Source organism: Vombatus ursinus, unplaced genomic scaffold (assembly GCF_900497805.2).
Source record: "Vombatus ursinus unplaced genomic scaffold, bare-nosed wombat genome assembly UNPS02014811.1, whole genome shotgun sequence".
Taxonomy (NCBI): Eukaryota; Metazoa; Chordata; class Mammalia; order Diprotodontia; family Vombatidae; genus Vombatus; species Vombatus ursinus.
The window spans coordinates 3360972-3387217 of NW_020954589.1; the positions used below are offsets into that span (position 1 = coordinate 3360972).

Here is a 26246-nt window from a genome sequence, read left to right on the forward strand (position 1 = left end):
GGAGAGGAGGATTGCTGAGCAGCAGCAAGAACCCCGCTGCGGTAATAGGTACACCATAAACATGTATTGGAAGAAATAAGTTAATTAGTATATTATTTCTGTAATTATTCTTAAATGGTCCCTTGTTTTTATCTCTCCACTGAAAATGTAAGATGAAGACTTAATTGCCAACTATTAATTTGTCACTGTCTTCCTCCATCCCCTACCCCCTGCTCCTACATCCCTGCTCCCAAAGACCCTGGGTACAGGGCTCACAACAAAGGAGATCCCCAATATATTTCTGATCAATTAATCAATGAACATGTTTTTTATTTGGGCTGACTTTATTTTTAAAAAATAAATTGATTATTTATTTTTAACATTCATTTAAAAATTTTTTTGAGTTCTAAATTTTCTCCTCTCTAGTCCCTCCCCTACCCATTGAGAAGGGAAGCAGTATAATATCAATTATACATGTGAATCATGAAAAACATATTTCTATATTAGCAATCAACATGTATTTATTAAGCACCTACAGATGACTAACTCTCCTTGCCCATTGACTCATATATGGCTGTTGATTTGGGATGCTGATGTTCAGCCCTTGTGATGCTGGCATATTCCACAGACTCAAAGGGCATTTGCATAGTCTTCGAGCTGGATGCCTTCTGTGTGTTTGTGCACATCGGTTCTCTGGGGCCAATGTAGGTCACTGAGGCATAATGGATGTCCCCAGGACCTTCTTCATAGTCCATCTCCTTGGTGATGCCCTAGTAAAAGGAGAATATCAACATAAATTAAAGATTGAGATTGGAGGATTCACCAATGCCAGCTTTGGTGCTCACATTATGAGGCTTTGAAATGCTGTAGTGGCAAAGGACAACACGCCTCAGCATCACCAGGAATGTTATGAATTCATGTATAGACATTCTGTTAGAGATCACCTAAAGCAGAAGTTCAAGGACCCTCTGAATAGGACAAAAATCTTTATTTTCACTGAACTCTAACTGAAATTAAACATTTCTTTAATTACAAAGGTAGGCAATAAACACTATTCTGTAAAAGGGTCCATTGGTTTCTGAAGGGGTCCATATGATACAAAAAGGCTAAGAACTGTTGATCTACATCAACATTCTCACTTAAGAGTTGAGGAAACTGAACTCAAAAGAAGAAAAGTCACTTGCTAAGGTCACAAGTGGAGTTAGTGGCAAAGCTGCTTCTAGATCTCTATCTAGAAGCTATAGACAGGGATAGTTAGTCATCTGTAGGTAGATATTGGGAGTATCTGGACTCCCCATCACTGGCTTGCTTCCTTAGAGTTCCTGGTACTTGGTAATTAGCAGAATATTGAAAGATGACTAGTATCTTGAATGAGCACATGATTTGATTGTAGGGTTCTGAATATGGAAGGAGACTTCACAAGCTAGACAGCAGCTAGCCGGTACAGTGGATAGAGCCCTGGAACTGGAGTCAGGAAGACCTGAGTTCAAATCTAGCTTCAGATACTTATTAGCTATATGGCTCTGGGCAAGTCACTTAACCGCTATCTGCCTCAGTTTCCTCATATGTAAAAATGGGGATAATGACAACATCTACTTCCTAGGGTTGCTGTGAGGATCAAATGAGATAATATTTGTAAAGTTCTGTAACTATAACTTATTCATTTTCACTTGTAATAGGCCACAGTTTAATATCTGATGAATTTAGAATAACACTAGTGAACTCAAATCAAGGGATACCTATATTAAGGGATCCAAAATGAATTTTTGTAGCTGCCGTGTACATCCTTTTCCTGTTCAGGAGACAGATCACTACACAGAAAAGTAGTCTCCCACCGGTCTTCTGTTTAGCAAGGTACCAAGCAGCCTCAAAAGTTTTGATCAGGTCTGTCAGTTCATGTTTATAGATCAGAGGGGAGGAGTTGCCTCAGAGTCTCAGTAAGTCAATCACCTTGGAGAGATGCCTAGTCCCTAGCACCCAATTAGGACCTGTTCCTTATCCTCTCAACAAGGGACCAATGGGCATCCTCAGACTCTCCATAGTGAGATTACCATTACATTCCCCAAAAGCTCTTGGAATAAAGGAAAACTCTAGAGTAGCTATTGCCTCAATCTTGCAGGGAACTCAGCCTTCACAAAAATCTTCCTCTGATGCCTACTAGTGGTGTGGAAGTAACCCTGGGCTGGAGACCAAGCTCTGGTCACTTCTACCAATTTAGGAAGACCTTGAGCACAGGTCTGAAAACAAACCATGTCTCTTACCCAAGTACCAGTTTAAGTCTGCAGAGACTCCTGACCAACAAATTATCTACTAGGTGATTAGTTTTTTGGTTGTAGATAATAATAATTAATAATAATAGCACCAATATTTATATGGGGGGCAGGTAAGTGGTGCAGTGCTGGGTCTGAAGTCAGGAAAATTCAATTTCCTGAGTTCAAATCCAGCCTCAGACCCTTACTAGATGTGTGATCCTAGGCAAGTCACTTAACCCTACTTGCCTCAGTTTCCTCATCTGTAAAATGAGCTGGAGAAGGAAATGGCAATCCACTTTAGTATCTTTGCCAAGAAAATCCCAAATGGGGTCAAGAAGAATGGGACATGATTGAAGTGACTCAATGACAACAACCACAACCACACACCATCTATTGTTGCTTGTCCTTCCTTTCTAAATGGATCAATGACATCACAGGGTGATGTCTTGACTTGCTTGTGAATTGGATTTAAGTGAGGCAGAGTGGAGCAAAATGGTCAGTCTCATTCTCTGTTCCAGAGTCATCAAATTCTAGTGACAAGACAAAGTCAAGATGACTGGCAATGGCCTGGATGCAGTGGATGACCTTGGCATCTTCCATGTCTGACCAAACTCTAAGTGCTCCACAGTGCCTGCTTCAGCTGCCTTCATGGCCATTAGAACAAATTGTTCTCATCCAACCATTCTGATGGGGATGACTTCACATGCTTAGGACAGACATCCCCCTAACTCACTGACAGGTTTGAGACCCCTTGGTTACTTTCAACCTGGTTTAGTTCATCTGTTGAGATGGTTTTATCATGGTGTGGCTGCTGTGCATGCTACAGTTTCTTGGAGCCACCATACCACCTAGTTGCCTCTAGGAGAACCATAAAACAAATTTAAAATATATATAAGTAGAATAGTACAGACAAAAGAGTGTTAGTATTTGGAGCACTGATTTTGGAATCACAGAAACCTGAGTTCATATCTCAGCTCTGCCTGTGTGAACTTGAACAAGCCACTTAACTGAGCCTCAGTATTCCATCTATAACATGAAGAGGTTAGACTAGATGACCTCCAAAGTATCTTCCATCTCTAGAGTTTTGATAGTATGGATAACTAGGGCCTTTTCTCTGGTTGCCCACCTTCTAAAGGGGCATGGACACAACATTTTCCCTTCTTTTATTCCAATACTTTTTAGGTATTTCTGTGGGCTATGCATCTAGAAAAACATCCTTTCCTGCCTCAAAGCTGATCTCCACTAATTTTTGCCTCCTGTGCCTTCCTCTATCTAATACTTCTCTTCCCAGAGGTTGTCTGTAAAGTTCAACTAACAGTTCTTCTATGTCCATGCATCTGCACCATGAAGATCCAGCCCCTCTCCTGGGGCCCCACCTTTTGCTATGAGCATCTGCCCCTTTTTCACTGGACTACTGCACCTCCACCTGCTACTTTCCCCCTCTCTGACCTTCTAAGTGATTATCCTCTTGCCCAATTGGATTGTATCCAACTAGAGGAAACCATCTTCTTCATCACCCCTTCCTCAACCCCCCACCCATTCCAGTCCCTGCAACTGTCCAATGAGATAGCCAGCCCCGCCCCCATTTGCCCTTTGTTTCTTCCTAGGGGTTGTCTTCTATATCTTTCCTCCACTCACTAATGACACTTTCCAACTTTTTTTTTTTTTTTTTTGCACATGAGAATACTTCATTATGGCTCTGTGTACAAGGCAATAAATGCATAAATACTGAAAATGAAGTTTCTCATTTCAAACACAAGCTTTATGACTGGTGACATAAACACCACCTTTTACTGTTTTGAGAAATATTTTAGATAATTTTTTTTAAAAAATGACAGATCTGGGGCAGCTAGTTGGTGTAGTGGATAGAGCACTGACTCTGGAGTCAGGAGGACCTGAGTTCAAATCCAGCATTAGATACATAACACTTACTAGTTGTGTGACTCTGGGCAAATCACTTAACCACAACTGCTTCACCAAAAAATAGATAAAAATGACAGATCTCCTTCCTTTAGATGGCAGGTCTATCTCCAACTGGGTCCTTGGGACTAGGAAGGGAGAAGATTCATCTTACTCAAAGATTAAAGAATGAGGAAGATGACTTTTTGGTAAATAAATTGAGTTTTGTTTTTAGCTCTGGACAGAGGTTACTGTAGTCAAAAGAGTGCAATACTGGGAGTCAGGAAATATGGACAGAAGTTTTCATTCTGCAGTTAACTTTTTGTGTGACCTTAGTCAGTTCTGTTCACCTCTCTGAACCTTAGACTCTTCTCTTCTAATCAAAGCTATCTGTTAATTAGAGAAATGCAAATTAAAACAACTCTGAGGTACCACCTCACATCTATCAGAAAGAAAAATGATAAATGTTGGAGGGGATGTGGGAAAATTGGGGCACTAATGCACTGTTGGTGGAGTTGTGAACTGATCCAACCATTCTGGAGAACAGTTTGGAAATATGCTCAAAGGGCTATCAAATAGTGTTTATCCTTTGATCCAGCAATACCACTACTAGGTCTGTATCCCAAAGAGATTTTTAAAAAGATGGGAGGGACCTATATGTAAAAAAATATTTATAGCAGCTCTTTTTGTGGTGGCAAAGAATTGGAAATTGAGGGGTTATCAGGGAATGGCTGAACAAGTTGTGGTATACGATTGTAATGGAACAGTATTGTGCTATTGCATGAGCAAGATGATTTCAGAAAAAACCTGGAAAACTTACATGAACTGATGCAAAGTGAAGTGAGCAGAATCAGGAGAACATGATAACATAGTAATAGCAATATTGTAAGAATGATGAATTGTGAATGACTTAGCTATTCTCAGCAATGCAATGATCCAAGACAATCCCAAAAGACCCATGATGAAAAATGCCATCCACCTCCAGAGAAAGAACTGATGGAGTCTGAATGCAGATACTATTTTTCATTTAATTTTTTGATGGCTTTTTATTTCTTGGCCTGTGTTTTCTTTCACAACATGACTAATGCAGAAATATACTTTGCATGATTGTACATATATAACCTTTAGAAAAATTGCTTATCATTTCAGGGAGAGGTGAGGGAGGGAGAGAACTTAGAACTCAAAATTTTAAAAAATGAATGTTAAAAATTGTTTTTACATGTAATTGGGAATAAAAAATAAAATGTTACTAAAGTTTTAAAAAAATCCTTCCCTTCTAAAATGAATGGGTTGAACTAAGCAAATCTCTCTGTTCCCTTCTACCTCTAAATTCTAAGATCCTAGAATCTACTCTGAGATGTGGGGATAAACCCCATCCTGTCCACAGTACAGGGCTCCAGGGTGGGTCGGCTGAGATAATACAGATGAAAAAGAGGAAGCCCTTTATAGGTAGGCATGTTTAATGTTTAACCATTAAAAAATGGTTAGCTTTACTTACCCTAGATTTTTGCCTCTTGTTCTCAAAGTCATTGCTCATTTGATGGAAATCATCACCTGCCAAAACACACACCTTTAGCAGCCAGACTCCTTATGGGGAAGTTGAGAGGAGATGTTCTACCCCTCCTCTTCCTCTGTTTGCCTAGGTCTGATTGTCTCCACCCTCATCTTCAGAATGCATACCACAGACAGTGGGCCACATTTAGCATAGCAATGGCACATCATCAGAGGTTAATAAATGTTTATTGATTGATTGATGCTTTCTATGGTAGGTGCAGTGGATAGAGCGCCAGACCTAGAGTCAGGAAGACCTGAGCTCAAATCTGCCCTCAGATATTTAGTGGCTTTGTGACCCTGGACATCTGTCTGCTTCAAGTTCCTCACTTAGAAGATGGTGATAACAATAGCAGCTATCTTTTAGCATTGTTGTAAGGATTAAATGAAATATTTTTTAAAGATGTCACCACAGTGTTAGGCACATGGGTGCTTAATAAATGCTTATTTCCTTCCTTTTACCCTTTCTTTTGCTTTTCACTATTGCCTCCAATCCGTTCAAAACTTCACATTCCTGTGTTTCATTCCCTGAAATTGGTAGGAACAGTAGCAGTGAAGAGGACCCAACTGGGGAAAGTAATAGGTTATCTAGGGCAGCTAGGTGGTGCAGTGGATAGAGTGCTGGGCCTAGAGTCAGGAAGACTTATCTTCCTTAGTTCAAATCTGGCCTGAGATACTTATTAACTGTGTCATCCTGGGCAAGTCACTTTACTCAGTTTCCTCATCTGAAAAAGGAAATGGGAAACCATTCTAATATCTTGGCCAAGAAAACTTCAAATGGGGTTATGAAGAGTAGGACCTGACTGAACAACAAATAAGTTATCTCTTTTAAATATATTATATACCATTATATATTGTTATAACATAATATTATGTATAGTATAAATACATACAAATATAGAATATACATGATAAATAATATTATAATTAAAATTAATTAAATTAACCTTAACCTATTAAAAGTAATAGGGTATTAATATCCATAGAGTATCTGTAGGTGTTTTATGTCATTCTTCCACTTGAAAGCCTCCATGGATCCCTATTGTCAACAAATAATGTTGACCTGGCATTTAAGGTTCTGCACCATCTGACTCTGATCCACCTTTTTAGGCTCATTACCTAGTACTCTTTTTCATTTATTTTATGTTTCAAACAACCTGGACCTTTCCCTCCTTTCTCATCCTGCCTTCTTCTGTCTGCATGTCTTTGCTCATTCTGTTATCTCTGCCTGCAATAGCACTCCCCAGACCCAGGTCCAGGCCCATTTCTATCTGCTGTAGTCTCTCCCTTCCTTCAAGGCCCAAGTCAAGTGACACCTCCTCTGTGAAGCTTTCCATCTCCCCCCTCTCCAACTTTTCCCCTCTCCAAAACCAGCTGAAAGGGAGAGTCCTCCTTTTTAATTTCCTCAGCACATTATGAATAAACCATTCTATTACCCTTATATAACTTTCCTTTGTATCAACTGACAATCAACTGATCAATCGATAAACACTTATTAAATGCTTACTAAGTACCAGGAATACAAACAAGAGGCAAAGGATAGTCCCTGACCTCAAGGAACTTACAATCTAATAGGGGAGACAATATGCAAACAAATATAATCAAGAAACATTTCTTAAGCACCTACTATGTGCCAGATACTGAAAATACAAGCACAAAGAAACAATCCCTATTTGTAAGGAGCTTGTATGATAATTATTCGGGCTCACGCCTTTCCCCCATTATACTGTAAGTCTGTATCATATCTTTTCATGAGCTCCACTGCCAATCGCTGTGTTCATAGAAGGCACTTAGCAAATGTTTGTGGAATTAAATTGAATTAAATGAGTTGAATTTATTTGAATTGTGGGCAGTGGCCTGGAGAAAGTGGGGAAAGGGAAGAGAAAGATCCCATATTTTATATATCCATGCAAATATTTGTGACATACTCAGTGAATTTAAAAAGAAACCTTTTGGATTTGAAAGGTCTGTGTATTCATTTAAGGCATGTTTATAAACTTTTGTTGTTGTCATGCAGTCATTTCAATCATGTCTAACTCTTCACCACCCCATTTGGTTTTTCTTTGTCAATGATACTGGAGTAATTTGCCATTTCCTTCTCTAGCTCATTTTACCGGTGAGGAAACTGAGACAAACAGGTGACCTACCCAAGGTCAAACAGCTAGTAAGTATCTGAGCCCAGATTTGAATTAAGGAAGAAGAGTCTTCCTCACTCCAGACCTGGAGCCCTATCCATTGTGCCACCTAGCTGCCACATTTATGAACATATGTGTAAAAGGCCTGTGTTACCAAGCCCTGAGGGAGTTACAGCGATGAATGAGATGCAGTCTATGGCCCCAAGAAGTTCACAGTCTACCAAGAGGATAAGCAAACTTTAACCATAACAAAGTAGAACGAGTGTGTCACAGGAGAGAAATATAAAGGGATCAGCATAGGGATGGCCCAGAGGCTCTACAGAATCCATCCTGGGTCATCTTTCCCCAGCCCCTGGGACGTAAATGCTAGAAAGATGTGAGGGTGTGGAGCATGAGGGCAGTGAGAGGCAGAAAGTGAGAGAGAGAGAGGTGAGAGTTTTCTCTCTCTTACCTTTCTTGACTTTCTGGTGGAGTTTCTTGATGTACACAGTTCCTGTAATAAGGACCCCTAATAGGAGCAGGAAGGTCAGGACCACACCCAAAATGAGGAATTTCTCCTTTTCTAAGAAACTTATGGAAAGAGAGATGTGTCAGGTGAGAAGGAAAAAAGAGAGAGAGAAAGAGAGAGAGAGAGAGAGAGAGAGAGATCCAAACTATGGGAAATCAAATTATTCAGTGAGAATAGGTAGATTTTGGCTTTAGGAGCCTCTTACCACCTTTTGTGATTTTTTTTCCCACTGGTCTCCAGTGATCTCAGATTCCTCCTTCTGTTTGCCCTTAGCTGCCAAGAGTTCTCTATTTCAGTGCTTAGCTCCTAGTTTAAAGCAGTTCCTCTTATTCCGAACCTTTCCCAGTATCCTCTTCTCACCAAAACTTACCTATCCTGTCATAAGGTCATAGGCTTAGAGATAGTTTAGGAAGGTCTCCATCATAAAACTCCAGAGACTAAGTATTCTTATTCACTTGTCACCATCTGCTCACTTTATGCCTTGTAAACTCTACCTTTTTCTATCTTTATTAATTGCTGCCTGCCTAGAAGTAAATGGTTTTGATTCCTACTTCCTCTTTTCTCATTCTTTCTTCTTCAGCCCTTCCCTTCCCACTCCAACTGTGATCTCCCTTTCCACTCTGCCTTTGGAATTCCTATTCCATAATGAATAAACTTTCATTCTGGACAGGGCCTCCCCAGATAATATAGCACTCAAGGCCACCCTCTCCAACACTGGCTATACCTTCTCCCATATCATCTCTTCCCACCCTCCACCTAATCACACTGGTCCTGGAGAAGATGTCAGAACACACTGTAGCTACCCACAGTCACTTCCGGATTCCTGATATCACTTCTCTTTTTCCAGAATCTCAAGCCAGCTGGCCTGGGTTGATGCCACATCAGCTTCTGCTCATGAATCCTTTGCCTCTCATGGTTTAATTCTTTCTATATCCCAACCCCAGTTTACTCCCACCATTGACCTCTTACACTCCTACTCATGCTGATGAAAGGAACTGGAAAAAGTCACAAAAACTGAGCTGTCTTTATCTTATTTAATGTCAACTGGGACCTTATGGATGCAAAATATTTTCATTTCTCTCTAATTAATTTCCTATTTGACTCCCTACAGTAGCTATTCCAAATCTTCTCTTCTCTCCTCTCCTCAGTCTTCCTATGATGGCTCCTAACCTTCATTCTCAGCTGAGGTTTTAGCCTCTTCTTTTAATGAAAAAAACTAAGGCCTTCTTCAAATGCTGCCTTTACTCACCTTCTCTTCTTCTCAAAGCTCCTTGACTTCATCTTCCAGGCTTTCCTCTTCCAATTTTTGATGAAGTGGCCCTTTTCTAGCACAGCCTCTCTACATATGCCCTTAATCTGTCCTTTCTTGTTTTCTTCATTGGTCCTTTAATCATTCCTTCTTTCTCTCTGACCTTCAATTTCTTCCTATCAGTTACTTTTCTGCTGCCTTCAAATTTGCTCATCTCCCCCATTTAAAAAAAATCCTTCTTTAGAATTTATCGTCCCTTCAACCTATTATCCTATGTCTCTTCTCTCTTTCTCTGTCAAATTCCTAGAGAAAGCTATCCACACCTGTTGTCTCAACTTCACCTTTTCTCTTGTGCCTTTACAAACTGGCTTCCAACTTTATCCAAAGTGTCATTTCCTAAAACTGGTCTCTCTAAAGTCATCCATGATCTCTTAATCACCAGATCTAATGGTGTTTTCAAAGGCCTCATCCTTTTTAATCTGTGTGTTACATTTAACTCCATTGACCATCTCCCCCTCCTAAATATTCTCTCCTTTCTGGGTTTTTGTGAAACCACTCTCTCCCAGCTCTCCTTCTACCTTTTGTTTATTTCTCTTCAGACTCCTATGCTCACTTATTATCTGTATCATGCCCCTTAAATATGGGTATACTCCAAGGGTCTCTTTTGGACCTTCTTTCCTTCTTTGTTAGTATATCAACTCCCACAGATTTAAATATCATCTCTATGCAAACAACTCACAGATCTATATATTCAGCCTGTTTCTCTCCTGAGCACCAGGCTTGAATCATTGTCTAATGAACATTGCAAGTTTTCCAGACTGGAAACATTTTAAACTCAAGCAGTCCAAAAGAGAACTCATTATCTCCCTTCCTCCCCCCACCCCCACAAACATACCCTTTTACGAAACTTCAATTACTCAAAAAGCATTTGTTAAGCATTTACTATGTGCCACTCACTGCTAAGAGCTAGAGATACAAAGAAAAAGCAAAACCAGTTCCTGTCCTTATAGAGCTTGCATCCTAACAGGGGAGATGATATATCCAAATTTCTGTTTCCTTCAAGGGCACTCCCATTCTTCTTGTCTCTCAGGTTTGTGATGTTGGCATTATCCTTGACTTAGTCAACTTCACATATTCATTCACTTTCTAAATGTTGTCATTTCCACCTCCACAACAGCTCTTTCAACTTATCCCTCTTTCTTTTCCCATAGCTATAACTTTAGTTCAGGTTCTCATTATACCTACCTTTTGTTAAATCATTTTTCAGTCATGTCTGACTCTTCATGACCCCATTTGGGGTTTTCTTGGCAAAGATACTGGAGTGGTTCACCATTTCTTTCTCTGACTCATTTTACAGATGAGGAAACTGAGGCAAAAAAGATTAGATGACTTGCCCGGGGTCACACATGTAGGAAGTGTCTGAGGCTGGATTTCAACTCATAAAGATGAGTCTTTCTGACTTCAGGCCCAGTGTTCTATCCACTGCACCACTCAGCTGTCTCCTACCACATACCTAGACTATTGTAGTAACCTCCTAATCAATTTCCCTGATTCACGGTTCTGCTTACTCTGGTCCATCTTCACATTGTTGTCCAAATGAATTTTCCTAAGTACAGATTTGACTGTCATTCCTCTATTCAATAAACTTCAGTGATTCTCTTTTGCTTCTAGGATAAAATATAAATTCATTTATTTGATTTTTAAAGCCTTTTACAACCTGGTCTCAATCTACCTTTCCAGTTTCAACATATATTACTTCCCTTTCCACACTATACCATGCAGCCAAACTATCATTTATTTTTCTAATCCTTACTTGGACATTCCATCTCTCATGGATGAAGTGCACTCCTTCTCTACCTCTGCCTAACAACATCCCTCACAGCCTTTAAAAAGTAGATCAAGCACCACTTCCACAACTGCTAGTGCACATACTCCCTAATTACTTCGTATTTCATTACCTAGTATTTATTTTATGTTTATTCTGTGTATGCCTAAATAAGTATATGCATACATGCATATATAGTGTCTGTGTGTATATGTATATATGTGCATGCATATACATACATATACCATATAGATGTTGTCTCCCATGATTGAGCAGAAGTTTCTAGAGAGTAGGAATTGTTTCTCTTTTTTACTTTTCTATCTTTAGTACCTAGGACAGTGACTGGCATACGAGGCACTTAATTAAAACTTATTGAATGATAACGGGTATGAATATTGCCCCTGAAGAGAACAAGCATATGTTCACAGAGTCCTTCTAAAGCCCTGTCTTAAGCCAAAGCCTTAATTTAATGGGGAGACTTTTCCCTCCTCCTTTGCTGCCCAAGGCAACACCTCGAGGTGGAATTTCAAGCACCATGACAGATCCCAAGGTAAATGTTTTAAAGGCACACAGGCTTTACAGAAGAGCTCAGAGAACATGCTTACACAATATAATATGCTAAGAAAACCTTGGACTAGGAGATAGGAGATCTGGGTTTTAGTTCTAGTCTACTAGTAACTCATAAAGGAAGGGAGTAGAACTTTGGGCAGTTCACTTTTTCCTCCCTGGGTCTCATTTTCATCATCTTTAAAATGAAAAGGTTGGATTAGATCATCTCTGGTGGCTTAATGGATAGATCACTGGGCCTGGATCTTGGAAGACCTGAGTTCAAATATAGTCTTAGACACTTACCAGCTGTGTGACTCTGGGCAGCTCACTTAACCTTTGTCTGCTCAGTTTACTCAACTGTAAAATGAGGATGAATAGTACCTAGGTCCTAGAGTTGTTAAGAGGATCAAATGAGAAAATGTATGTAAAGTGCTTTGTAAACTTTACAATACTATGTAAATGCTAACTATTATTATTACAGCACCTACCCAGGAAAGAAGCAGCTGTCATCTTCTATCCTTTCTAGACACTTCCCTAATCTCTCATAGCTGTTAACTGGAGTGCTAAGAGGACAGAAATCTCATCCTACCCTGTACTTTCTATACTACACCATTTTGCTGGGCTTGGTTCCTTTAAGTCAGGAATAAAGGAAAGCTCTTGGGTGCAGGTGGGCAGGCAGGAAGTCTGGGGTGGGGGCTCCTCTGCTTGACTGGGAGGGAATCTCCTTTGCTTTTGATTACTAACTGGTGACCAGTCCCTCATATGTCTGACCTGGTTTGTCTGTATTATCTCAAGATTAGACAGGTGTGATAAGCAGATGACTGGCGATGGATCAGAGGGGAAATAGGGAGAGGAGCTTTCCACATCACATCAAGCACACTGGACTGTGGCATGGAAAGAATATGAATTCAGGTCACAGGAAACTTAAGTGGGGGAAATATTAAGGACATATTCTCCAGACTTACCTTGGGCTTCCTGGCTCTCTTTTCTTCGCATGGAGAAGAGAGGTGCTCAATAAGACTGAACACAGGTCAGTGAAATTAGAATCTAGATAAATTTAGCTTAGGAAAACACATGGATAAGTGACTTGGAGGAATACAGGGAATGCTGGACAGGGGGCTTACGGGTCACAGGGAAATATTTGTACCTGCAGGTGGCTGGAGTGTTGGAAGGGACTCCTGAAGTAGTCCAAATCTCTTTGGTGGTGTTCTGGGCTACAAAAAGAAGACAGTGAGAGAAACATGTGGGAGAGACACTTGCCTTCCTGCCTTCCATCTGTCCTTTCTCAGGAGCTATTGGTAGATAGTTCCTTTTACAAAATACTATGCACTATAGCAAAGCACTGTATTTCATATTATATTGTTTCATACTATATTGTATCCTATATCATTCCTTGTGTATTTTCTAGTATTTTATTATTTTGTTCTTTTTGTCATAATGCTCTGCCATCCCAGATGGCTTGGTTAAATATTTCATTGGGGCTGCTCTCCCTGTCCTCAGCAGATGGCTGAATCTGATGACATGAAGACAAGTGGTATCTCCTTCAGTTCCAGCTGTGGCTCCACTGCTTCCAAGAGAGAGGGTCTAGAGGGTAGAATGAAGCAAGTTTGTGTGTGATTGTGCATGTGCGTGTGCATGAGAGAGAGAGACAGACAGACAGACAGACAGACAGAGAGAGAAAGAGAGACAGACAGAGACAGAGAGACAGAGAGAGACAGAGTTTTGAGCAAAAATTTGCTAGCTTCCTCTTCTTCAACCTAAAGAGTCCTGATCTTGGGGCTGGCAGAAGAGATAACCTTGATTTACTAGCTTATCCTTTTTTGACCTGGAGCCATTAAAACTGACACCATGAAGGACCTGCTGTTATGTGGAACAGAGGGGAAATCTTCAGTGATCAAAACTGCAGAGCCAAGACAATGTGGATGAAGCATGCGTAGACTACATGGGGCAGATCCTTCATGGATAAACTCCATTCAGGTTGGAGACTGATCCCAGTTAGCTTTATTTTCCTTTCTCTGTTCTCACTCTGTCTTCTAATAGTGCAAGTACATTCTCCTTGGAACCTAATGTTTCTCTGGGATTTGGGAGGAATTCATCCTTGCTTCTTAAAAAGTTTATTTACCATTTTGTGTTTAAAAAACTAATTTTTCTCCTTTGAGCTAACAAATGCAAGAGCTATCACAGATTTGCTAAGCATGCTTGCTATTGCATGAATGCAATGTGTGTGTGTGTGTGCGTGTGTGTGTGTGTGTGTGTGTGTCTCCCTGGACCCCAGTGAACCCCACAAAGATTTTTTTTCAAAGAAACAAGGAGATGACTCACCTCGAGGATGGGTAGCCCAATTCTTTCTAATCTCAGAGTGTAGAGAGCAGGGGGAAGTGGAGAGGAGTAGGGTAGAGGAGAGCAGAATAAAGGACTAGAAAACCGTCCTATCTGGGAATCCCAAGGAGGCTTGATTCTCCCATCCAAGGACCTTGCTTTTAGAAAGTGATTAATAAAATTTTTCTGAATTCATTGAGATTTGAGTTGAAATGGTCTTACCTGGAGACACTACCAGGTGGATTCTCTTGAGGATAATGGCATTGTTTTTCTTGATGGTCATGCACCAGTAATGTCCTGAGTCCTTTTCCCTGAGTCCTGACATTATGATGATGATGTGGCCAGACTTAGACTCATCAATTAATTGAAGGGAGAATTTACCTTCTTTGGTGAAAACCCAGAATTTTGTTATGACCACTAATTTGTTACAATCCTTTCTATTCTCTTGTAGTTTACACCAAACTTTCCAAGACTTCTCATGGTCCTTGAGAGGATACGAGCAGCTTACATTCAACATCTGCCCTTCTTTTCTTAAGTAGTTCTCATCCAAACTTCTTGTTTCCTGGGAGCCTGCAGAGCACAGCTTCAGGTCAGCAGAAGTTTGGGTTACAGCTCAAGACCCTCTCCCTGGTCTGACTGGAGGAAACTAGGATAAGAGGGGACCTAGTCTCTTCAGGAAGCCTCCTTCCCCCAGATTATGCTCTGTAGAAGCAGTCCAGGCTCCCCAGATAGCCTCCCTCTCTGCCCCCTGACGTGTCTGCACAGTTGCCTGATCTCACTCCCTTCTCTTCTCATTCCCTTTTCCTCCTCCATGCCTTTCCTCCTCACCTGAGATTCCCAGTGACATCAGGAACAGCAGCAGTGGGGCTTCTCTGGCCATTCTGGACCTCTTCAGGCATTTAGGGGGTAAGGACACCTCACCTCATGCCTCCTCAGTCTGGAACCTGGGGAGGCAGTACAAGGGGCAGTACGCTGACTCTTCTCTTACTGCTTCTGATTCTCTGAGAAGAAAGAAGAACTAAGGGAACAGAGAAAGAGAGTCCTTATGGGGGAAATAGGGGAAGTAGAGGGAGCAGAAGTGCTGAGCTCAAAGGCGAGGGGAAGAGCTCCTACTGAGGACCCTTCACTTGTGAAATCTCTGAGCCTGAGGTTGACCAAGAGTTCCTCCTCTGCAATGGCCTGGGCCCTTAGAAAATATGGATTTTTCAGCAAATGGAAACCCAGGCTGAAAACAGGAAGAAAACTTTTTTTTTTTAATTTGGTTAGGTAGTGGGGTTAAGTAACTTGCCCAGGGTCACACAGCTAGTAAATGTTATGTGTCTGAGGTCACATTTGAACTCAGGTCCTCCTGAATCCGGGGCTGGTGCTCTATCCACTGCACCACCTAGCTGCCCCTGGCAGAAAACTTTTGCAGGGTATTTTATTTTTTAAACTAAGTTAAAAATGTTTGGGTTTTGTTTTTCCTGTACTTCTTTATTGGTGTAGACCATATTTTTATGGCCCTACAGAGCAGTTTCTTAGAGCTGTGTGTGAAGGCACAGAATAAAGCTTCGTGGGCTCAGTCAGGTGAGTCAGTGCACTCGTACTGTGCATATGGTTTGGCCGATATTGCCCCAACATTAGCTGCAAGCAGCCCTAACATGGGGGAAGAGATAGGGAAGCAATTATTCCATTAGGAGAAGTACATTTTTTTTCCAAGGAAAAATGTTTAAACTAGGATATCATTTAGCTAGCAGTTCTGGTCACTGATTTTGAATGTTTTTGTATTTTTTTTTATTTTTAAGAGGGTTTTTTAAAATTTTAAATCTCCATTCCCCCCTCCCCCATCCCTTTCCTGTTCTAAGAGCCATGCCCACCAGAGCAAATTTCCATGTTTATAATAGCTGTGCTCAGTGATAGCAACACAGACTGAATTAGGAGCCTTGCTCTCTGCCTGTTAACACAAAAACAGCCAGCACTTCCAGGAAAGGACAGTGTGGACTGGAGTACTATTCTGAAGAACCCACAATAATTGAAATTCTTCAGAAAAATCTAATTTTCTTCACAAAATTGCTGGGATTTTCCTTTTATTCAACAACAAAATTCTGGTTTCCATAGCTCCCATCTCTTGGCTCCAGTGTCTGATAGAAGAAAGGAATGGGGAACATTAGGCCATGGTTATTGGATGGAGAGCTGCAGAGAAGGTGGCACTGTGTGTCTTCCTTGACTTTTTTGACACCCAGCTTTGTTGGTGTTTTTGTGAGATCATATCTGGCCTAGAGAAAGACTTAAGCACAACAGAACTTCAACTGCTAAAGATTTGAAGGTTGTTATTATGTTGTGGTTATTGTCTTGATATTTTGATGCAAAAATGTTTCTGACCAGTGGGTAAATTAACAAAATGTGATACAAAATCATAATTGAGAACAAGTAACTGTACATCACTGAATATGTTACTTTAGTAAACAGTAATATTTCTTTACAAAATAAATACAAACAAGAAAGAATGTTTTCACACATATTGGGGAACTTCTAAATAATGTACAGAAATTGTCAAAATAACAATTCTAATAAACATAAGGACCTTGTAAATGATATGTACAAATTATCAATACATTTAAAACATTTAAAAAAACAAGAAAAAAAGAAATTAAAAGCAAACAAACAAAAAAAAATACTTTTTCTTCTCACACGCTGGTGTCTCGGGTAGATACCAGATGTGGAGATTCCCAGAGATCCTGGAGGAGTGGGGGGGGGGGGAAGAGAGCAGGAATCTTGTGCTAGAGCTCAGTTTGGGGCTCAGGTAGGACTCGGACACCTGAGATTAAAGTCTTCTCTTGTGAAATATGTAACTTCAGCTTAATGGCAGCTGCTGGGGAGGTGAGAAAGGGGTCAAGAAATACATCTCAGCCAGTGAGCTCCTCATTTCCCCTTCTTCTAAGCTCTGAGGCTATCTCTGTGACATTTGCTACTAATTTGTGTATGTCATACATTCTATTTCTTTTATAAAAATTGTTTTAAGCTTACCAAAATATCAAAAGAAAAAAGCATTTCCACATGCACAGCAAAACACAAAAATGTGATTCTGTATGAAATCATGAATCTTATTTCTTACTGCTTGCTTTACAAAAAAGTATTTGATAAATTCTACACATTATTTTCCAAATTATCCTGCTTGTCTGTACACCCTTATGTCCTTTGTTCATTTTAAAATAAAGCTACAATGGTTTTTTTATCACTATTTTTAATTCCCCTTGCATCACCCCCACTCCCCAAATTAAAAACAGAAAGAAAAAAATCCTTGTAATAAATAAGCATACTCAAGCAAAATAAATCCCTACACTGGCCATATCCAAACATGCATATCTCTTTTTGCATTTGTGTCCATTACCCCTCTGTTAGGAGGTAGGTACTACATGTCATTGTTCTTCTGGGGACATGATTGGTCATTGCATTGATCAGAGTTCTTATTTCTTTAAAAGATATATTTTTCTTTGCCATCATTGCCATCCTTATTATCATCCTTGTATAAATTGATTCTGCTCAATTTACTCTGCATCAGTTCATATTACCCAGAATTCTCTGGATTTGTTTCTTTTATTTTTTCTTATGTCACAATAATATTTTCCATCCATATGCTACAATTTGTTCAGCCATTTCCCAATTGTCTAAGAGGTGATCTAAAGTATCATCATAGATTCTAGTCATTTGTTGTTAATTTTTTCCCTCCCCACCTTCAACTCATTAATTCCTCTTTAGGGAAAAAAAAAGGTTGTTTTGCTTATGACTATTCTTACCCCACTATAATTCTATCTCTACCCCCCCACTTCTCTACCCTCTCTTATTTCCCTGCTGAGTTTCATGTATTTCTATAACAAATTGTTCATGTGTCTGCATTAGACTCTTCTTTGACCATTTTAGATAGGAATGAGGTTAGTTTGATTTCCATTTTCCCCATCCCTTTTTGCAAGTTTATGCACTCTTTTTACAACCCCTTATTCCCCCATTTTATTCTAATGCATTCCTTTCACCTTTAGAACAGAACCAATATGCCCTCCCCTTATGACTTCCATTTTTCTAATTTAGTACCCTTGAAGTCACTGAAGTTCTGAACATTTCTTTCTTTTCTTCTTATTAGAATGTAAGTGCTACACCAACATGCAGCTCCTTTCAATTGCTGAAATAAATTTACCCTTCTAGATTTCTCTTGATTCTTGTGTTTGTATTTCAAAATTCCTATTCAAGTGTGGACTTTTCATAAGAAATTATTGAAAGTGTCTATTCCACTAAAGTCTCATGCTCCCTCCCCCACCCCCCACAACCTCTCCTCTCCAAGTAGGATTATAGTCAACTTTTCAGAGTAAATTATTACAGGTTACAAGCCTAGATCTTGTTTATAATAGAAGCTGCCAAGGAGCTTTGGATTTTTGCTATGACATTCCTGAGACTATTCTTTTTAGAGTTCCTTTCAGGAGGAGACCAGTGAACTCTTTTTTTCTTTAATTTATAGATCTAGGCTACTTTCATTTATGATGTCTTAAATAGTAATATACAAGGCCTTTTCAAATTTTGTTTTTCAGAGAATCCAATGATTTTTAAACTACTTTTTCTTGACCCATTTTTCAGGTCAGAATTTAAAATAAAAACTTCAAGTTTCTTCTTTTTTTCAGATTTTTGATTTTCTTCTAATATTTCTTCTTGTCTTGAGTCATTGATTTCTGTTTGGTGTGTGCTAGGTTTTAGGGATCCGTTTCTTGGGTAAGATTGAATCACTTTCTCTCCTAAGCTGTTTTTTCCTCTTCTAATTCTTTCTTACAGAGCTTTTATCTCATTTTTAATAACTTGATTAATTTTTTCTAGTATTTGGATAATTCTTGCAGAAAATCTATTTTCCCCTTTCTTTCCCATTTTTCCAGGGTAACTCTTTCCTTATTGGGGGAGGAGAAGAATCTCTATATTTGCAATAAATTTTGGATGTTGGTTGGTGTCTTTTTTTGATTTACTCAACTCCCCACCTTCAACTCTTTAATCCCTCTTTAGGGAAAAAAAAAGGTTGTTCAGCTTATGACTATTCTCACCCCACTATTACTCTATATCTACCCCCCACTTCTCTACCCTCTCTTGTTTCCCTGTTGAGTTTGATACATTTCTTTCTTTCTTTTCTTTTCTTTCTTTCTTTTTTTCTTTTCTCTTTTTTTGGTGAGGCAATCAGGGTTAAGTGATTTGCCCAAGGTCACACAGCTAGTGTCAAGTGTCTAAGGCCAGATCTCCTGACTCCAAGGCCAGAGCTTTATCCACTGTGCCACCTAGCTGCCCCAGAGTTTGATATATTTCTACAACAAATTGTTTGTGTATGTCTGTGTTAGACTGTCCTTTGACCATTTTAGAAAAGAATGAGGTTAGTTTGATTCCCATTCTCCCCATCCCTTTAATTTATGAGTTAGGGTTCTGTATTAGGGTTGGATTCTGTTCCTGCTGCCCTTTCAGGTAGAGTGGTTGGCTTTGCTTGGTCTTACCTTTGTGACATTTAAAAAGGTTTGAGAGACATAGTTTCTGGGTAATTTAATCGTTTTATTAATAATGACAGTATTTTAATAAAAGAATGGTCACTTGACTGTCTCTCTTAGACAAAAGACCCCTAAGGATGGTGGACTCACAGTTTTTATGTCCTTGAAAGGGTAGGCATTCCTGAGAGAGGCAATCAACTCTGATTGGTTAACTATTAATGAGAAAATGAATATTACAATAAGGGCTGGGCTATATTACAATGAGGGTCCTGGAGTATATGACTTGAGTCACCCAAATCTTGATCAAAAAGACTTACCAATTTCCACAACATCTGTCTGACAAAAGAGAGAATCAACACTTCCCAGACCTGTCTGAGCAAACACAATGAACAGGAACTTATCCATTAGCCCACACTTAGAATTTCTTTTATTATCTTTGATTAGATCTCAGTCATTCTGGCTAGATAAGTATTTTAGAAAGGTTTCTCACACTGGTTGGTTTCTGGATGAGGAAGTAGAAAAGGGGAAATATTTGGTCCTAATACAACAATTAGTTATTGAATACAAGAAAGGAATACTCATTTCTGACATCCCCCATTTGATTCCATTGAGAGATGAAGTCTCCTCAAGGAATCACTAATTGATATTACAAACACTTCATAAAGAGTTCTTAACTATGGGGTTTATAATGAGTGATGATGTGAGGGGAAAAAGAGAAAGAGATCAATTTCAAACTCAAAGGGGGAAGTTCCCTCTGTCAAGTAGACCTTACAGATAAAAGGCACACAAGGAAAAAGTAAACAGTAAAATAAAATTGTTCATTTAAGGTTCAGAAGTCTCATCTCATGCCTGGTTCTCAGGACACCATCTGATGCAGCCCTCTCGTTTGGAAGTGGTCTTCAGAGCAGTTTCCAGTTGACTGGCTTCTTAGATCCAGCTTACTTGTAGAGATCCTCTTTCTCTGTTAAAAAAAATCTCCTACAGAATTGGTCTTAACAAAATTTTAAATTTACTTTGCCAATAACCAGGTTAAACTGTGAAAGTTAGCTCAAACCTTACGTTTCTACTATTAGAATATCCAAATTCTAGGTTAGCCACTTGTCATTTTGATATATCCAAGAAACTCAGACACAAACTGAAAATTAGAACTTAACTTTTATATTTGGCACTTTTCATTTCCCCATTAAGAGGATGAGAATCTTTTTTTCTGAAGTCCTCACAATAGTGATTTTATTAAATTAGGTGCTTTATAAAACATTACAGATGTCATAATTGTTAATATAACAATTTACCAAACTGTAGTAACTGTTGCAGTTTGCTAAGCATGTTTGTAAAGGAAAGGAAATGCCAAAACCCTGTGAAAGTTATTGTTTCAGCCTAGGAGAAGAAAGAAAGTTTTGTTTCTCAGGCATTTTCAATCAGGCAAATAAAACAGGTCAAGAGTTTCACCCCTCTTAAGAGCTGCATCAATAGAAATATTCTGGTAAATATAAACTAGACTGTTTATACATTTGAAATACTACAAGTTGGATTTTGTCAAATGTAATAATGGAGACATTACCTCTGCGGCTTCAAGGTTGGTGGTTTTTGGTCATTTAATTTTTTAAAATGTCAAACTAGTAGCCATTTGAGACACAGTATCCTTACTCTGAAATAAGCAGTCTTCTTTGCAATGTATTTTTAAAATCCTCATGCTCTACTTTAAGGTAAAGCAATTTTAATACTGGGTGCATACCCACATGCCCTTGTTGCAAACTGCTCTTGTTGATAAGATATGAAGTAGTTCAAGGAGGTATGGTTAAGGCTGTATTATTGAATGGTGCTGGTAAATACTGTACTTTTTTTTTTTTGTCACATTGCAACTATTGTTTCCAATTTAGTGACTCTGCTGCCCTGGAACCAGATAGCAACAATGATGACATTATTAGGATTTCTTTTACTGTGATTTAGTAGCAACCAAGTTTCCCAATTTTAACCCCTTGGCAACAAGAACCAAGTTCCCCATTACGTTAGCACCTAAATGTCAAGGGGTTAAGTAACCAGCACAAAGATACTGCACTTTTGATTGTAGCATTTGGCAGAACTGAAAGGAAAGGAAGTTGTGCTACATGTTCAAGGGACTGTGGGCAACAGAAGAAGACAATGGGGAGAAGATGAAATGTCACGTGAAGTCTTCAAAGTCTTGCACATATCCTCCATCACAGCCACCATAATCTGCAAGATCATCTTTCATTGTAGTCTTTAATCCCCCTCCAGCAACTACACCTTTCTTTTTCTTTTTGGCTTTGCTTTGCTTTTCTTGTTTCTGTTTTTCACTGCATAGCATTGTCAATGAATTGGTGATCTTTTTCAAGTCATCAATTTCCAATGAAATACACACATCTCGAACTAATGCTTCTAAGAAACTGGCATAATATAGAGATTTTTCATATTGTGTAATTTTATCTTTTAGTAACTTGCCAAACTCTGTGAAGTCATCTCTTGAAGAGGGGTTCATGGCATCTATACCACAGATTGTGTTATTAACACCAAAGGTTTCTTTTGCTAATTCAACGTCTGCCTCTTCCTATAATTTCTTTAGCCATAGTTTATCTGCTAATTGTTCTTCTGGTGTAAGCTCTTTAGATTCTTCAGGCTCTTCCAACTTTTTCTTAATTTCTCCTTGTCTTTTCTTTTGTTGTCTTTATTTCTCTTTGATTTTCTCTTCTATTTTCTTCTTTTCTGAAACTTTTGTTTCTGGTTTTACCCCTGTCTCCTCTTTTTTTTTCATCATCGTCATCCCAGTTTTCCTTTATGTCATCATCCTCATCCTCACCCTCCCAATTGTCCCCACCAGCCGTGCCCCCCACCTTCCGCACTGGCTCTTTCCGAGAGAAGATGAGATTCTTCTAAGGAATTAACATCAGAACATTTTTTATAAGAAGATGGACTCTTATAAAAAACATAAATTTATTCAAAAGTTGCCAGATTAACTTCAATTGTAACAAAAGGTTCAGGGATGGTATATATAAATACATTGAGCAGTCACTTTCAAAACAGTGCATATTAAGTTATTTATAATAAAACATCTTCACCTCCTACCCATGTTCAAATGAATAAAAGTATATGTTTCTTTAAGGCATTTACAAGCTAGACCACAAGCCATTCTTCTCTTGAGATAACTAATTGTGCTGATACTCTTTTCATTAACATAAAATTGAGATAGTTATGATATTCACTTCACTAAATAACAGAATTATATCCTGGTTTCACAAGTCTTTGCATTATTTGCCTAATTATCCTCATACCATTATGAGAAATTAAAGGACCTTAACTTACATTGGAATATATAACTAGTAATAGGTGTCAAGGCTAAATACTTAAATAGTTGTTTGGAATATAGAAAGGAAAAAAAATTCTAGACCAAATAGCTCATATCTTATACCTGCATCTCACTATAGTAACTGAGATGTAGTTCAGCATTAACCTAAAAGATAAAGATCTAATATTGTGTTCATACTGATCATATGACTGTAGAAATTTGCTATAAAAGAAGAATTAGGGACATTGCTACACAGTAAAGGAATAATGCTTCCCTAACTTCATGTCTATTCCAGGCAAAAGTTAGATAGATAGCCACTGAGCCAGGTTTAATGTCATCCAGATGGGATATTTTCCATTCAAGAGGAAACTTTATGCTAGAGAAATTGAGTCAAGAAAATACTACCTCAACCTATCCCAAGAGTGATTCTCTCAATTTTTCACATGAGAATTCCACCTGCAGTTCATGAATGTGAACCCAATAGAGTTGCTGGCATGATCGATCAGTGACTTAACAGTATTCCTTGATGATCATACCTGAAGTCAGACTCAGAATAATATCATACAGAGTCATTAGGTCTTAAATAGCAAGTTCCAATAATCAGAGCTTCAGGTGGGTTCAGCTTTCAAGGAATATATATCCTAGATAACAAATATTGACTATAATCTCACATTGGTAACAGAAAGAGATTTATCATGGAAAAATCATATCTTGATATAATTAGTACTCATGGCAAGTAGATATTTTTTCATCTCTTTTACACAAATAATTTGTTTTAAGATACTTAATAAGAAACAACAAAAGACATGGAATGGGATGTGTAAATATAATAATCCCAAATTATATACAGAGAGCACTTATATGAAAAGTCTATAATAAACATGTTTAGTTATTAACCACATTCAAATGGACATAAACATAGACTACCACTCTCAGAATCCCTAAACAATGGGAACATCTTTAAGGTGACTCTGAAGTAGCTTGTATGAATTTTCAGGGTATATTTTGCATACAAATTCTTATCACAGATTAAATAACAATCATAAGTAAAATCAGATTTCTTGTTAAGGTAACATAAGATAGTTCATACTACTCTTCACTAACATAACTGATCGTACTGAAATTCTATTCCTTAAAGCATAAACAAAAGAAGTTCCTTTCTTTGACCTCACAATTTAATAGATTCACATCTTTGTTTCACAAGCTTCTCTACCTTTGTCTAATTATACTCATATCATTCTGAAAGAATGAGATACTTTAGGAACTGAATCTTACACATATGACAAGTTCAAGCACTGCTTAGGCCATGGAATGACTGTAAATTCAGATGCGAATAGCAAGATCTTCCAACTTGCAGCTTATTACAGTAATTCAAATGTCTTACTAGTAATCTAACAACCAATAGACTCAGTATAACGATAACAAACTTCCACTGTTTGTCTACCCTGATGAGAGTTAGAAGCCAGGACAAGGTTATAACAACATCAAAACTGGTCCTCAAGGCCTACACAAGTATAAGTAACCTAGTATATGGAACCAGGAGGACAGATTTCTGGTGTGGGAAAATAAATTAAGAAAGTCTAACTTTAGTTTTCCCAAGGTAACCTCCTACCTGATTTCTAAGGACAAATATTCATTAGCCTTAGATCTCAGATCTCACTTCCAATGAGTTGCTGATTGCTGATAATTTTCTTAAGGCACTCATTTAAAGTTGGTTCAAGGACAAAACAAACCTGAGAATGAAATTTGAAATATTCAGGATCCCCAAAAAATTTTCTTTTCAAACAATAGTATCACTAATCACAGTAATTCTGCACACAATTGTTATCAATAACATCAAATTATTGCAATAAATTGGCTGACAAATAAAAGTTATCAGGCCTTCTACAAATGCATTTCTTCTTAAAAGTATTTATCTTCCTTAAAAACAGCTTAAAATTTATCCCAATGTTTAAAAGATAATCACTAGACTTTAAGGAATTATATTAGTTAGAAACCTCTAAACTGACATATCTCTCTCTTATTCAACCTCAAAGCAAAAATAAATCTTTAAAATGGGAATTTATCAAAACTAAGTTCATATAAAATGTCTTTAAGTATCATAAATAAATTCCAATTGTACAATAAAGACAAAATAAATTCCTGATCTCAAATTTTTAAATACCCCCCCCATAGTCAAAAGATGTTTGTAATGGGGAGGAGATTCAGTTTTTCTAAGCCAACAAAAATACCCACTTAAATTAGCCTTATTGCGATAACAAAGTTTACCAGGCCTTTACAAACTTACTCAATATAGTTTTCTTCCTTTTGTCTTCTCCTAGAGTATAAATTCAATCCGGTAAAAATATTATATCACTAGAAATCAAGAAAATAATTACATTCTAGAATCTTGCATAGACAGTGAAGATGTGATAGTTTACTTAAATCCCTAGAAAAACATCACTGGTCAATTGCTGTAAACCTCCAAATTAACACACACACACACACACACACACACACACACACACACACACACACACACACACCCCATACATACTCTCCCCTTAAAGGAAAATAAATCTTTAATCATAGAGAGTGTTATGATTAAGTTGGTTCGAGCTATACATAACCTCAGCAAGTGGACATCATCACAGTAACTCCAAATAACATAGTTAAAAATCTCATAATTTCCATAAATGATAGCCAAATAATTTTAGGTGAAACTTCCTCTTAAATATAGGCAGAACTTGGAAGTTAATAAGTTCTTAAGTTACAGTGCTTCAGAATATTACAGGGGCAGCTAGGTGGCACAGCGGATAGAGCACCGGCCCTGAAGTCAGTAGTACCTGAGTTCAAATCCAGCCTCAGAACAAACACTTGACACTTACTAGCTGTGTGACCCCAGGCAAGTCACTTAACCCCAATTGCCTAAAAATCAAAAACAAAACAAAACAAAAAAAATATTACAGCAAGTGGTCAGCAAGCAGGGCTGATAAGATAATAACAGTTTTCTAACCCACTTTTTAAAACTTATTTTTTAATAGTACAATTCTTAATCTAACAACATCCAGATTATAAGGGAAGTTGCTTTTCTAACAACATCTGATACAATTGTTTACTAAATTTCACAATATAAGAAAATTGAAAGACATAAAAATACCATAAATAATGTTATGTATTCGAAACTTGAAACAAACTCATTACTAATCAGGTG

At 38.3% G+C, this 26246-nt stretch overlaps 1 protein-coding gene and 1 pseudogene across 2 annotated transcripts; both read right to left on the reverse strand.

Annotated features, from left to right (window-relative positions):
• Positions 1-482: 482 nt before the first annotated feature.
• On the reverse strand, positions 483-15411 carry LOC114053462 (natural cytotoxicity triggering receptor 2-like). Of its 2 annotated transcripts, none has more exons than XM_027876547.1 (6): positions 15095-15389; positions 14489-14836; positions 13095-13161; positions 8268-8386; positions 5629-5684; positions 483-749 (listed from the first exon to the last, which is right to left on the reverse strand). In XM_027876547.1, the coding sequence occupies exons 1-6, from the start codon at positions 15144-15146 to the stop codon at positions 522-524; spliced, it is 870 nt and encodes a 289-aa protein (XP_027732348.1). In that variant the 5' UTR covers positions 15147-15389; the 3' UTR covers positions 483-521. The 2 variants fall into 2 exon arrangements, with proteins under 2 accessions (XP_027732348.1, XP_027732349.1); XM_027876548.1 differs by lacking the exon at positions 5629-5684 and adding an exon at positions 12913-12967 and having other exon boundaries at positions 662-749; positions 15095-15411.
• A 6502-nt stretch (positions 15412-21913) lies between these two features.
• Positions 21914-26246, reverse strand: part of LOC114053529 — a 31516-nt pseudogene continuing 27183 nt past the window's right edge.